The following is a 15,192-nucleotide window of genomic DNA, read 5'->3' as shown; positions in this document are numbered from 1 at the left end:
ACATCTATGTTATCGAGCACTTCTAATGTAAGACCGATTATTTGGTTGATTTATATAAATATATACGTTTCCATAGCTAGGCGGTCCGATTGTTTTACTGGACGAGCCATATACGCCTATTCGCCCTTGGATGGCATTTGTGAACAAACTTGGAACAGTGCCATCTGTCGGAGGTTTTCTGTCTATTCCGCCTTAGCTGCAAGGTCACACATTTCTACAGTGTGGACTCCGTACCAACTTCCGCGAAAGTGGTTTACCGAGCATTTCTACATACTTTCTTACAATCTCTCGATAAATGTAAACTTTCTACTAATTTTTAGATAAATCTCTAAATTCTATAGATATAAAGCAGAAATACAATGTGTTACAGTTACAATTAGTAACCACAGCATATGAACGGCAACTATTAACCCTGGCACTTTCAATAACAAAATCAACTATAACATACAGACTAATCTTTTACTAACACAGAGAGTCACTATTAACTGTAACAGAGACAACAGCTATTAACTCTGACGAAAGGATAATAACTATTAACCTTAAAAAAAAGAATAACTATTAACTCACACACAGATATCTATCATCATTGGTCCACAGATGATATTATACATTAATAACTATTAACTCTGACATAAGGATTTGAATTTCGCGCAAAACTACACGAAGGATATCTGCGCTAGCTGTCACCACCCACTGCCAATTTTTGGGCTACTCTTTTACCAAAATAGTGGGATGTACCGTAACATTATAACGCCTCCACGGCCGAAAGGGCGAGTATGTTTAGTGTGACGGCAATTTGAACCCGCGACCGTCAAATTACGAGTCGAGTGTCTTAACCACCTAGCCATGCCAAAAAGAGAATACTTGCTAACCCTAACGAAAAGAGAATAATTAATACATTTAAAGTAATCTTGTTACAAATCGCTCTTCTTGTCAAAAGTTCCTAGAAGTACAAATTAAAAGTGTTCCAATGAGTCTGTCTCACAGGTTTCAAATAGCATGTCGAATACGAAATTAATACGTCGAACAATGTGTTTGTTTGTCGAATTTCGCGTACAGTTTTTAAGGGCTATTTTCGCAAATCGTCCCTAATTTTGCAGTTATAAACAAAAGGGAAGACTGCTAGACATCAACTTTAAGACTATTCTTTTACACCGAATTGCGACACTTCACTGTCACTCTAATAGTTCACACATGTCCTTTGTGTGGAGCGTATTTTTTGTTAGGTGGGAGGGATTTAATGAGGCGTAAACCACAAAACCCGAGTCCAGCACACTAGCCATTACGCCTTGTTCAGCCCATATCTAACAGACAAAGGATTAATTGTGTAAATAACGACGCATCTTCTGGATAAAGAAAAAAAAATTAAACTCTCATGTCGGTTCCACTGCAAGCCTAGCAAAATACGAATATTTCAAACGATAAACAGATAATTACAGAGATCTCAGAAAGAGATGATGAAGGTTTGTAGAAAATTAAAGACAAGAATGTTTTATCATTCTCGACCACACTGAACTCATACCACGACAGAACCTACTCTTAACGATTCATTGTTTGGAAAATACACAGAAGGTTTGCCTTAACGTTTTATGAGCCCTAATGAAAGAGAGTAAATTTGAAAGAATAAAAGGTGTCTGCACCTGGAAACGATCCATATTTTCGAACCACCCTACAAGCCCAGCACTACAAACTAACGCTATACGAGTAAATAGGAGTGTTGAAAATGCCTTTATTCCCTGTAGCAGCCAGATGGCGCTCAGTCACGAAAGAAAACAGTAGCAGATGCTAAGTTATGTGATATGAGGGTCAAGATCAGCATCAAGGGTCAACGATGTAAAACAGTATGTTAAAGCCAATAAAACTCCGCCAGGTGCAGGACTATATTTACACAACTACACTTCATGAAACACAGGGTTTGATAAGGTTTGTAACACAAAACACGTTTTCACTGCACCTCCTTCCCCCATATACACATATAATAAAATACACTGACAGTCAGGAGTTTCTTTGTTAAGCTAAAACTGGTAATTCGTTCTCGAAATCAGATTATTATTTTTAAATCTTAATTGTTACGATAGTAAAAAAATGTAATAGTTAAGAAATAACATTTACAACCAACAGCTGTGAGATTTCAACTCTTGCATGTTACTAACCAAATACAGCTTTACGCATTTCATAATTACTGGAATTTAATGTTTGACCTTGTAAAAGACCGTTCAGGCCAATGTCTTTCAGATTATTTATTCAAAATGTGGTATTCTTTTTGTTTGGACCACACCAGAAATTGGGACCTGTCATACACTAAACAATTATTTTACTAACTGAGTGAAAACGTTAGCTCACCAGAAGTTGCTATCAAAACATGGGTATGCTATCAACTGAGTAAAAGAGTTAACATGCAACATGCACTCAGCAAGCTTCACAACTAACCTAACCTAGTAACAGTATATGGCTTTGGGACTAAACCTAACTCAGTAACAGTATATGGCTTTGGGACTAAACCTAACTCGGTAACAGTATATGGCTTTGGGACTAAACCTAACTCGGTAACAGCATATGGCTTTGGGACTAAACCTAACTCGGTAACAGCATATAGCTTCAGAACTAAACCTAACTCGGTAACAGCATATAGCTTCAGAACTAAACCTAACTCGGTAACAGCATATAGCTTCAGAACTAAACCTAACTCGGTTACAGTATATAGCTTCAGAACTAAACCTAACTCGGTAACAGCATATAGCTTCAGAACTAAACCTAACTCAGTTACAGTATATAGCTTCAGAACTAACTTAACTTAGTACAACAGGGTGGTGCTGTCTTCCCTATAGTATATCACTTCAAGATTAGGGATGACTAGAGCAAATAGTCCTAGAGTGGCATTGTATAAAATTCAATCACAACAAAAACACCATAATCTTGTTCATACTACTTACTAATATTTCACTGACTGCTACACAAGTTACTGTATTCTTTTATTACTACAGTAGTTCACTTAAACATCAATTTGATGCTACAATACATTACATTCCCAAATATAGTCATGTATTTGTTTATATGTATGCACTTGCCACTACTATCTACTTTTAGACATTGAAAGACATTTAGCTTTCACGTTTCTTTTTTAACTTGATTAATGTTTGTATATCAAAATATTACATCCACCTACAAGTTAAGTAAAAGAACAGGCATTCAAACTTATTAAACAGACTTATCTGACATAAAGATGATTATCAACATTTTCTAAGATACAGAACACATTTAATTATTAAATCCATTCTTCTAAATACCAATAACACCAAACACAGTTAACAGACTTACTTACCAGTTCAACAGTAAGATGAAAATAGTACTAAATGTGGTTAACAATAGGATGTCAGTAACACTAAGCAGATGATTCACAGACCTACTTACCAGTTCAAAAGTAAGATGAAAATAGTAGTAAATGTGGCTAACAGACATACAATTTCAACAAAAAAATGTTAGTAACACTTATCAGATGATCCACAGATACAGACTTTTCATTTAGCCATCATCTGAGCTTGGTCTGGTCTAACAGCATTTAAGCTGTGAATCTAAAAATGTACGTTTTGCATTCAGTTGCTACAAAATAGTGTTGAGCACTTTGGGGCAGTGGTTACATTATAAAAGTGACAGTCATTCTCACCAATTGGTTAGAGTAGTTCAAGAGTTGTTGTTGGTTGCTATTAATGGCATCCTTACACAAGAAATTAGACTTGTGATGTTTTTCTTAAAAATTATGTATTCAATGTGTTTTTTTGTTTTGTTTTGGAAGCAGGATGTGTGTGTGAATATTCACGAGAAGCTACAAAAATGCTATCTGTCTCTACTTTTGAGCTAACAGATTAGAGGAAAGTCAGGTAGTCAACTGCATCCACCATCATCTCTAAAGCTCTTTAATCAAATTGTGGAGTTTGACTGTCACAGTTATAATGGACTCATGGCCCCAATGTGCAGAGTGAGATATTGACAAAGTGGATGTGAACCTTAATTCCTCAGATTTGTAGTCTGACATCCTAACCACTTGGCATCTTCTCCTAAGTAGACAATTTAGGAAATAAAGTAAAGAGAAAATATAAACTACAATTCTTAAATGTATAAAACAAATATAAAATATAAATGTAACTACTGCAAACGAATCTTCAACACATTTATTTATTAAATCAAACATTTGTAAGGTACTACAATCCCTATATGTCATAAATGTGGACCAACTGTCATAATTCCTTCTTCAGATAATATCCAAAATTATTCTTATTTGTGATTCTATTTTGTGATAACAGTTTTTCTTTAAGTAGAAGAACAACCAACTAACGATTTAAAACACTTATGGAAAATAATTAGGATGTAGTTTCAGTTGTTGCCATCTGGTGTCAGTTTACTTTCTAACAAAAGCATTATGTTGCTTCTTTATGAAAGAAATCAACTTTAGTTTTGTTGTTTGTTATTAAGCACAAAGCTACACAAAGTGTAATCTGTACTCTGCCCACCACAAATATCGAAACCCAGTTTCTATCAGTTTAGTATTAGGCATTACACTACACATCGGAATTTATGTGCTGTTTCAACAGCAGAAATCAAAACCCATTTTTAATTACTTATTTTACTTGCAACATCAAAAATAACAACACACAACTGAATCACCTGGTTTAACCAAGAACTGATTCTAAGTATTAAATTATTTATCTTACCTGTAACATAGAGGGTAGCAGCACACATAATTGAACCATTATGTGTTAAAGGAAACAATGTGTTAAATTATTTATCTTACCTGTAACACCTAAGGTAGCAGCATACAGAACTGAACCACTCTGGTTAACCAGGAAAGGGATCACATACTGAAACAATTTCAAAATAATAATTACAGTGCAGTTTAACTATAACTAAAATAAGAATTACTGAAGCAAGAACATCTTTGATAGCAGTGGTTTAATTATTTTCATTATTTTTTAACATACACAAGTTCACCACATAAATGTTCAAGTATAATTAAAAACAAATACAAGTTGAAATGTTCCACTTCTTACTTTTACCAATGACATTATGCTGATTATTTTACATACATCAGAACACTGGTGATATAAGAATAATGGTTTAGTTGTCCATTCAAAGCTGCATTTGCATGGCCACTCTAGGAAGAGCAAACATTTAAACCAACCCTATATTTTTCAGGAAGTTATCAATTCTCCTCTTAAACTCTGGTAGCATACTAGCCTCCCCTAATGCTGAAAGTAACTCATTTAAAAAGATAGAAGCTATGTTAGAAAAATAAAATTATATTAAGTAAAGCCTAGAGTGTCTTTCCTAAATCTTACACTTGTGTCCTATCATCCTATTATTTTCAGAATAAAGCACAAAGAAATCAGAGGACTTTATCCTATTAATACCTTGGATAATTTTGTATGCTTCAGTTAAATTGCCTCCTACCTTGGTAAGACAATCCTTCCATCCCTAGAATCATCCTCCTATGAGGACTTTCCAGTAAGTCTATGTCCTTTCTTGGAACCAAAATTGAACATTAAATTTCAACAAGGCTTAACTGGTAATTTGAATACAGGAATAATTACTTTTTTTTTACTTTTAATATATACGTCTATAAATATGTCCTATTATTCTGTTAACATTTTTTTTTTTTAAATTAACAATGGAGCATTGCCTTGATGGCTCGAACAACTTTTCTACAACTATGCCAAGGTTCTTTTTCCATCTATATTACGTGATCCAAAGAATGGAACCCAAATACATGAATTTACTCTTACTACAATTAAAGGTCATATGCCAAATATTTGTTCATTATCAACTGACCAGATTAACTGTGTAATACCTCAACTTCATCAATACAGCTAAAAATACTCGAGTTTACTACCAGCTCTACTAATTGCATCTGTACCAACACTGTTAATGGAAACAAGAAAAAAAAACCAAAAAAAAAACAACAAGTACTAACTTCTGGTGCATTCTACAGGTAATGAGAGTCCAGTCTTACTGGACTCCACTAATAACAACTTTTCATGTCCTCTCACTCCAACATCTTGCAGCTGTTTACAGTGTAATTAGTTCAAAAAATAATTGGTCACAGTTATATGTTACACAAAGTGTGGCTAAAAGTATGTAAAAAATTAGCAGCAAGAAATGCAGTGCTGGCTTATTAATGTAAAGGTTTTGCCTTGTATTTAATATGTACATTGTCCCTAACAATCAAATTAACTTTTTAAAAGAACATATTACTTGGTATACCTACCCGCCAGTTTGTAGCCAGAAACCACAGTTCAGCTAACCACTGTTTTATTGCACTGTCATAATTTACATGCTCAATTCCTGCACTTCCCTGACGCAGCCATGGTGTTGACAGCCCCCACAGTGCTGACACTACTATAAGCAGTGCTACTGATCCTAGAAATAAACATTATCACAAAACAGATATATCAGTAAATGTACTACATGCAATATAACATTTTTCCCAGTTTCATAACACTGATATATACTCTTGTAAATGCATTGATTTGAATATATCATTGTAAGATACATACTTGTGTACAGATATTTACTTCAAAATAACATTGTGATGAGACAGTTCTGTACAGGTACTGACTTTGCTATAACATAATTAGATGTATTTAATTACAGATATTAACTTTAATATAACATTATGTAGGGACTTGGTGCTGCCCAAGTACAACATAGCTCTGCTCTGACAGCTAAAATTGGAGCCAAGTCCCAACATTTCAAAAACTAAAAATATGTATATAAAAATAAATTATTCAGTTTAAACCTGAAATTATTTGTTGTAATCAAACTCTTAAGAGTGTCAGAGAATGATCTGGTAAAGCTCTCTCAGACTGCCCATCATACACTCAGTCACTATCCCTCAAAAGATGGTATCAGGCACCATGCAACTGCTCTGACTCAAGGGGTGTCAGAGTTTAAAACTATGGAATGCTTATTTGCCATATGTCATAGGATTATTAAAACACACAACTATGGTATTAAATCACTTAATAAAATTATTAAAAATTATATCATGTTTAAAACATACACATTTCAAAAGGCTTATTATTTACATAATATAAACAAAGGTTGGCTTTTTTTTCAAGCTATTCATGTTTTTAGGGCAAATCATGTGTAACTTGTTATAAAAGTCAGTTACTGATACTATACTGCAGTTAGGTATAACAGTAAATTAATGAAATATGCATTTTTAAAATTTGTTTTTACACTGGTGATTTTTACATCACACTCAGTTGTTTCTTCTTTGTTGTTTTATTTAAAGAAAGCCGAGTTAATAGTTTTCTCTCAGTAATATTTCTGTTCAATTCAGTACTAACGTGAGCAATCTAAATTAAATATTGATGCATATATCTTTATTATTAGATTTTGAATGCAAGATGTTTACCCTAATGGTGACATCACACATCTGACAAATTCTGACACAGCCCCAGCTATAAAATTTAGAATTATGCCACTGACTGTAACATGTAATGATGTCCAACTATTAACTTTAATATGATGCTAGAATGAGACATATAACTATGTACTGGTATTGATTTTAATATACCATTATGATAAGTACAGCTACGTGACAACCAGTAGAATTTGCTAACTGATTGATCACCAGTTTCACTGATGGATTACATTCACCTATTTCATTATTCTCATATGAAACTTGAATAGCAAGATTAATTAAAAACTAACTTCAGTAAGTTTATTTTTATGGCATCAGTTGATTTAATTATAATTTTGATTAACCAATTATCTTACCCAACATTAATTGATGCCCATGAATAATTTATTATATCAATGAATTAAATTTATTGTCCATGTTTAATGATAAGACATTTATGTTCAGGTTCTGACTTCAATATAACATTATGGTAATACAAGTATTTCAGAAGAGATACTGAAACTCATAATTGTAATTTGCTTCTGAACACAAAATGTAATATTCTGTTTTGTACACAAGCACTGTTTGAACAACATACGTTTACTACAGTAAAGAGCATAAACTCACTACACCAGATTCATTAAAATATATCTAATTTAAATTTAACCTTGAGTGAGTAAATCTTAAGACACAGTTTAAATTAGAAAATAAAATACTGTTTGTTTGTTTTTTAATTTCACTCAAAGCTACACATGAGCTATCTGCACTAGCCAGTGTAATATTAGAGGGAAGGCAGCTAGTCATCACCACTCACTGCCAACTCATGGCCAACTCTTTTACCAATGAATAGTAAGATTGACCATCACACTATAACACTACCATGGCTGAAATGGTGAGCATGTTTGGTGTGAAAGTGATTGGAACCTACAACCCTCAGATTACAAGTCTAGTACCTTAATCACCTTGGCCTCTATAAAATACAAACAATACTTTTATTAGCTATATGCAGGAAGCAATATGTCAAAGTTTCAATGGAGGAGATATAAATGAGACACCATGGCTAGCTTTGACATAGCAACTCTCTTAAGTAGATCAACAATTTCACATTTACTTTTTTGTTGGTTTACATTTAATTACCTTTAGTATTTTAACCTAAAACTGTGATTTAATAAAGGGAAACATGGTGGAAATGTTTGTATTTGGTTGACAATGGTTTACATGTCAGTAACACATGTTTGATATTTAGTAGATTAAGTGCATGTAAATATACAAATTTCAGTCCACAGATATTACTTCGAACTCCCACTCAAAGTTTTTACAACATTCTTCATAGTAGAAGTGCCCTTTTAACCTTGTCTTTTTACTGATTTAGAAAGATATACACAATGCTTCACAATGCATTATAATTTAGTGTTGAGTTTACATTTGCCTAGACACAAAGCAAAGTACTCAATGAAAGATGGAATGATTTATACTTCGTTACATCTGGTAAAAAGTTAAAAGTAAATTTAGTAAAATTCATAAAAGGCAATTAAGGTAAAACAAAACAAAGTTTAAAAAACAACAACATAAACAGCATAAAACCAATGTTTACATCTAGTTTACAAGGTTAAGAGAAAACCTACAGTAATACAAGTTGTAAAGGACTTTCTGCAGCATAATTGTAATTATCATAACTCACTAGGAAGACTAACAGGTAAGTTCAAAAACCACTGTTAGTCACCTGTAGTTGGCCTTTCCAGTCCTGGTTCAGAGTTATTTGACATTATGGCCATTTTAAAAAAATATTAAAAGTTTTAAAAGACTTGTAGCAAAACTTTAATGACTTGCCAGGAAGACTAATGGGTAGTTCAAACAGCAGCATGATTTGAACATCATTTGAAATAAGACAGATTACTATTCTGTCTTCTCCTAATTGTCACCTGAAGTTGGCTTTTCCAGTTCTGGTTTGGAGTATTTTGATGTTATGGCCATTTTCTAATTAAAATTCAAACTGTTATTAGAGGATTAAAAATATTGCTGTAAGATGACAACTAAAATGTAAGTCCCAGAGATAAAAAAAAAGCAAAACCAATTGTTAGAAAGGGTTCAAAGTTGTGAAACTAGGATGGCATATGGGATGTAAAGATTGTTACACAAGGACAAGATCTCAACTTGCTTTCCCTTCATAGAAAAAAAGAAAGGATATTATTGAGGTGTTTAAGATTATTAAGATAATTAATAGTGTTGATGGTTCATTTTTGTTTGTATTTAATGGTGAGAATGGTATGACTAGGTGATACTTTTGTAGCGAAGGAGTCATCTTCAGTTAAAAATGATTCTTTTAATGGGAATGTAGTTAGCCTTTAGATGTGGTGGATACAATAACTGTATTTATAATAAATGTATCAAGGGAAGAACTGATAAATATTTGAACAATAAGAGAGAGCTCTGAATGTCTTATTTTCATTTTAAACTTAAATTTAATGGATGAGAATCTAAATGAATACCTTGTTATCCTTAAATTTTATGACATGTTAGCCTGTCTTTTCCAGATTTTAAGCTTGAGTCCTCTTTTTTTAAAATACAGAACAATGAAATGAGAGGCCTTTATCCTATTACAATGATCTCCCATTGAAAATCTGGTTTGTTTTTTGAATTTTGTACAAAGCTAAATGAGGGCTATCTGCACTAACCATCCCTAATGTAGCAGTGTAAGACTAGAGGAAAGGCAGCTAGTCATTTTGGGCTACTCTTTTACCAACAAACAGTGGGACTGATTGTCACTTTATAATGCCCCCACAGGTAAAAGGGTGAGCATGTTCAATGTGACAGGAATTCGAACCCGTGAGCCTCGATTACTAGTCAAGTGTGATAATCTGGTAAACTCCAATGAGATCAACTCTTATCCTGCTTTTCTCATAAGAAAATAAGCAATATTATCCAATCGTCCAAATATAATACTTCCATCCTAAGAATACACCACCTGTGAACCATTTCAAGTAAATCAATATTTTTCAAAACTGGACATAGTATTCCATTAGGGCCTGACTAGAGATTTCAATAACGAAAACATCGCAATGCATCAGAAACTCTAGATTCACACACAATCTCATTTAACTGTTTTTCTCCTAATTTTTCTATCAACTTTGAAAGAGTTTTCTTGGTGTGGAGCATTCAGATTTTTGAACCTCACAAGTTTTTTGCTTGATTAGGTTGTGTGACACTCTTCTGACAAGATACAGTCAATTAGTCTGTACATGAGATTCATTATTTTTATCTAACTTGGGTCAAAGTACATGACATTGTGCTTTTTTATTTTATTCACCCTTAATCTGGTTACTGTTGATAGGCACAAGACACATCCATTGCACTTTCATTTTAGTTTTGTGAATCTTTAGCTTAAGAAAATAAAATCACTATGATCAAAAACAACAAATTCAGCATAAAATGTGACTAATTAAACATAATTAACTTAATTATCTTGAACATAAGAACCTACATTTTAACACAACTTTAAAAAATATCAATCTCGATAACACACAAACGTTTTCAGACCATATGTGAACATAAACACCATAAACATTTTACACTTTAACACGATTTGAAAAACAAACCAAATAAAACCATTACTAATAACAATTAACACCACTATTTGATTAATGAAGCAACAATTACTAGAATTTTAGACTTTTTATTATACACTTTTTTTTTGCCTCAGTACATGCAATAATTATTAACACATTTTTCTCTTTTATGAAACCTTGTGAATTGTTTGTAAGCTATATTTTTAATTATTTATAAGTTTGCTAAAGGGAGCAAACCATCATATCACTACTAAATTTCCAAATGTTTAATGCAGTAAGTAGAGAATAAATCATGATATAAAGATAGCCAAACATATTATTCAGTATCAGTTAAGAGTCATTACATATATTCATTTGTGATTCACTCAGTCAGCATTTTTGTTTGTTTGTAGTTAAGCACAAAACAGCAGACAATGAGCTATCTGTGTTGTGTCTACTATAGGTAACAAAAGTCAGTTTCTAGCAGTACAAGTTACAGACATATAGTTGTGCCATTGGGGACAAATCTTTCTATCAATCGGTTAGCATGGAAAGTCTTCAAGTAGGTTTATAAGTGAATTAGACATACATTAGTTTTATAGTACTCTTCAGAGTTTATTTGTGAAGTTAGACCTACCACTAACTACAGTTTATAGTAAACATTATTGAAGAAATAAATTAATTTGCTAACACCACATGAATTGGACTTAGCATTACTTCTACCACATAATCTAAAAGAACCTGCCCAGTGAAAGAAAACTTTGTATAAAAATAAAACAGAACTTTGACTAAACTTCTAGTTAATGTCAGCATAGGCAAAAAGCAAAATAAAAAACTTGCTGGAGAAGAAACTGTAAAAAGAACAAAACAGAAATGACAAAGCATTGAAAGAATGTTAAAAAAAAGGTAGAAATGTGCATGAGAGAAGTAACACAACTAATAACACTAAAGATAAACATCTCACTTTAAAAAAAACAAAGTAGGTTAATGCTTTGTTTACATTTAATTCATAGCAACAGTATACAGCAATGACCAGCTCAGGAAGAAAGATTTTGATTCTCAAATCAGACTCTTGTGTCATCAAGCAGGAATTCAATATACTTGAATGACAATTTGCGTAATGACAGCAAATCAAAACAAATGGAGGAAAAAATGGATAAATGAGAGCATCTTTCTAGGAAGTAGTCAGATTCAACATAATAGCACCAAATGCTCCACTACCACCAATGACATAAATATGCAAAACTTCACAAGTTTAATTCACCCTTTTTTCAAGAGGGAAAAGATAGCAAGTAACTCAAGTTATAGACTAGTTCCAAAAGAAATCATGATGATAAAAGTGGACAACCAACTAGACACGGTTACCAGAAACAATGTAAAATTGGGTTGCAAACAAGTTTACTTTGAATAAAACAGAGAATTTTTGTTGCCTAATGAATTCAACAATTACAGACACCAATTCTGTAACAATTTCTTTCATTAGATTGGATAGTTTGGATTACTCTGTTAAAATAATGACAAGCCCAGTCCACGTAATGATAAAGTATTAATTAAATTATTCAACATTCATTGCAAGCTATGTTTACTTATAGGCCCAACTTCACAAACTTTTTAACAGAATTTGAACTAATGATACTTTGATAGTATTCATGATGTTAGGAAAAAAAGTCTGTTCAAGAAATTAATTTAACCCTAAAATTCAATACCCTACAAGTGTAACACCAGCACTTTAGAAATGTAGACCCCTCTTTTTTCATCAATAAACTTTGATTGGACTTAAAGTTATTACTATTAGTACAGTAATGTACACCCAACTCACTTATAGCTTACTGGCTATAACTATCTGTACCAGGAATGAGTGTAATAAAATCTCATTTGTAACAAAGGATAAGACCTTGTGATTGTGGTTTCATTTGTTCACGTAATAAAGGTTAAAAGTGCAATAAAAATGCATAAATGTACTAATATGGAAAAGAAAGGCATACTGTTTTCAAGAATTCCATCAATATGAAAACAGATAGGGTCAACTCCCTCTACTCATGACTTTCTTCATGTCATCCTTTTATCACTGTTAAGTTTGGTCCTCTTAATTCATGAAATGTAGAAACGTATAACTATCAGGACCAGATGGATGAAAGGGAAGAACAAACAGTTGTAAACTTAGTTTTATATATTAGATAAAATAACTTGGAGAATTTCCTCGTTAACTTATCGATAACAAATACACTAATCGAATATTATACGAATGGAACTTTTAACACGTAACTGTCTAATTCATAACATTTCAGTAAAAGACACTGAACGGGATCACTTATTATCAATAATAATTCACTGTATAACGCATTAACTTATTTTTATGTCGTTACTCGTGTTTCTTTTATTCGTTAATAATATACCATGTATGAAGCAGCTAGATGTTATGTTATAATGACATATAACACATACCCTCTACCACAAATTTAAGTATTAAACATACAGCCTAAAACAATATTTAGCCTTACCAAACTGTATCATAGGACTAACCCTCCTTAACCCCAAACTGTAGCTGAAGTCATACAATGACTTTCCACCACCATGTGAAGTAAATACCGGCAACACTAAAAGAAAAGGTATGAACATGATATACAGTAAGAATATACTCAAATTTTCAAGTATTAAGTTTATAAATGTTTGAATAAAGCTTTACATCATATATTACACTTTTTCCAATATGACATGACAAAAATTACATAATATTATAAATTTCCTTTCGTAGACACTCATAATTTCTACTCTGTACTCTTTGCTATAGAATATCTATTTCTACGTTTATAAGGTGCGAGTTAGCTTTCAAACGATCTTAATAAGTTTGTCATTTATCTACTTCACAAGGATCTGGTCATTTGTTTATTGGTATATCGGGGAAGGGTAGGGTCTATAAATGACTGTATTCGAATCTTACTAGAAAAATACACGGGTATGCTGTACGCGATAAAAATGATTACAGTTCTACCTTGTTTTCGTACTTGAAGCAATTTAGCAATATTAAGATATAAAGTGAAAACGAACGTTTACCAGCATGTAGAGCTTGTACCCCGATTATATTTGACAGTGGCTCGAATTTAAAGTTGGTCTCTTGAAAAATCTTAATAGAAAACCATAATTAATATTAAAAGGAAGCGTCAAAAGTTTCGCATCTATGAACTTCAGTCCAGAATCTTTTAAGCACATAGCGATGCTTCTGTTTAAGAACCCCTTGTATTTGTTTGTTGAATTTCGTGCAAAGCTATTACAGTGGGCTATCTTCACTTGTAATCCTTAACTTAAAGTGACAAATTGGAGGTAAGGTAGTTAATCAACACCACTTATTTTTTACGAATAAGTAGTAAGATTGAATATTAGGTTATAATGCCCTTACAGCTGAAAAGGTGAGCATGTTCAGTGGGGAGAGAAAACTATTGTATTGCTTGTTTTTGTTATCTACAAAGCTACACAAAAGGCTCTACCCATCATGATCGAAAACCACTTTCTAGTAGTATACGTCCGCAAACAAATCACTGTGCCACTGGAAGGAGCATAGATAGCCCTAGAGTAGCTTTGTGCGAAATTCCAAAACAACAACAGCCACTGGAAGAGAGGGGCGAAAACCGTTGTAAATTGCATGTCTAATATAGGTAAAAAAAGTAAGTAAATAAATAATAATATATTAAATCGCATAAAACATGACGTATCTTGTTTTGGGATAAAATAACAACAACAAAATGCCCATTAAAAGTATTTGTTTTGTTTCAGTTTCGTTCTTTATTTAAGTCGGTCCGAATTACTTCCAGCATTGGTATAATTAATTAATCGCTTCTTTAACATTGGACATTTCACATACTAAAAATTTAATTTTGATCTTTAAATGTAACATTAAAGCTCATCCCGTTAATAATACCAATGCTATTAAACACGCTAATATTAAAGGCAAATAAATTCAGTGAACAATAGCTTGAAACACTGGATTATGAATTATAGAAACAAATATATCATTATGACACTATGATGTGTATGCCACAACTATTTAGGTCTTTTATTTGGTGTACAAAATGAAAATTAACCAGACAAATGTAATTTTTTACTGTGAAAAGCCCGGCATGGCCAGGTGGGTTAAGGCGTTCGACTCGTAATCTAAGGGTCGCGGGTTCGAACCTCGGCCGCACCAAGCGTGCTCGCCCTTTCAGCCGTAATAATGTGACGGTCAGTCCCACTATTTGTTGGTAAAAAAGT

At 32.7% G+C, this 15,192-nt stretch overlaps 1 protein-coding gene across 18 annotated transcripts in view; it reads right to left on the bottom strand.

The window, feature by feature from the left end:
• LOC143240925 (transmembrane protein 234 homolog) overlaps positions 1-14,496 on the bottom strand; it is a 42,479-nt gene extending 27,983 nt beyond the window's left edge. For 6 of the 18 annotated variants that reach the window (XR_013022054.1, XR_013022055.1, XM_076484176.1 and 3 more), the window contains exons 1-4: positions 13,674-13,815; positions 13,446-13,541; positions 6,260-6,411; positions 4,790-4,856 (exon numbers count right to left, since the gene is read on the bottom strand). Coding sequence is in view for 12 of the 18 variants with exons in the window: in XM_076484176.1 (XP_076340291.1) it covers positions 4,790-4,856; positions 6,260-6,411; positions 13,446-13,541; positions 13,674-13,707 (349 nt within the window). In the remaining 6 variants the exon portion in view is untranslated. Of the gene's footprint in view, positions 1-4,789; positions 4,857-6,259; positions 6,412-13,445; positions 13,542-13,673; positions 13,827-13,885; positions 13,941-13,998; positions 14,143-14,341 lie in introns of those variants that run through there. The other 12 variants (XR_013022050.1, XR_013022052.1, XR_013022053.1 and 9 more) reach the window with 7 other exon arrangements.
• Between the last annotated feature and the right edge of the window lie 696 nt (positions 14,497-15,192).

This window comes from Tachypleus tridentatus, chromosome 13 (genome assembly GCF_004210375.1).
Source record: "Tachypleus tridentatus isolate NWPU-2018 chromosome 13, ASM421037v1, whole genome shotgun sequence".
In the NCBI taxonomy this organism is placed as follows: Eukaryota; Metazoa; Arthropoda; class Merostomata; order Xiphosura; family Limulidae; genus Tachypleus; species Tachypleus tridentatus.
The sequence above is the reverse complement of the archived record's forward strand: the minus strand, read 5'-3'. Positions and strand labels throughout refer to the sequence as shown.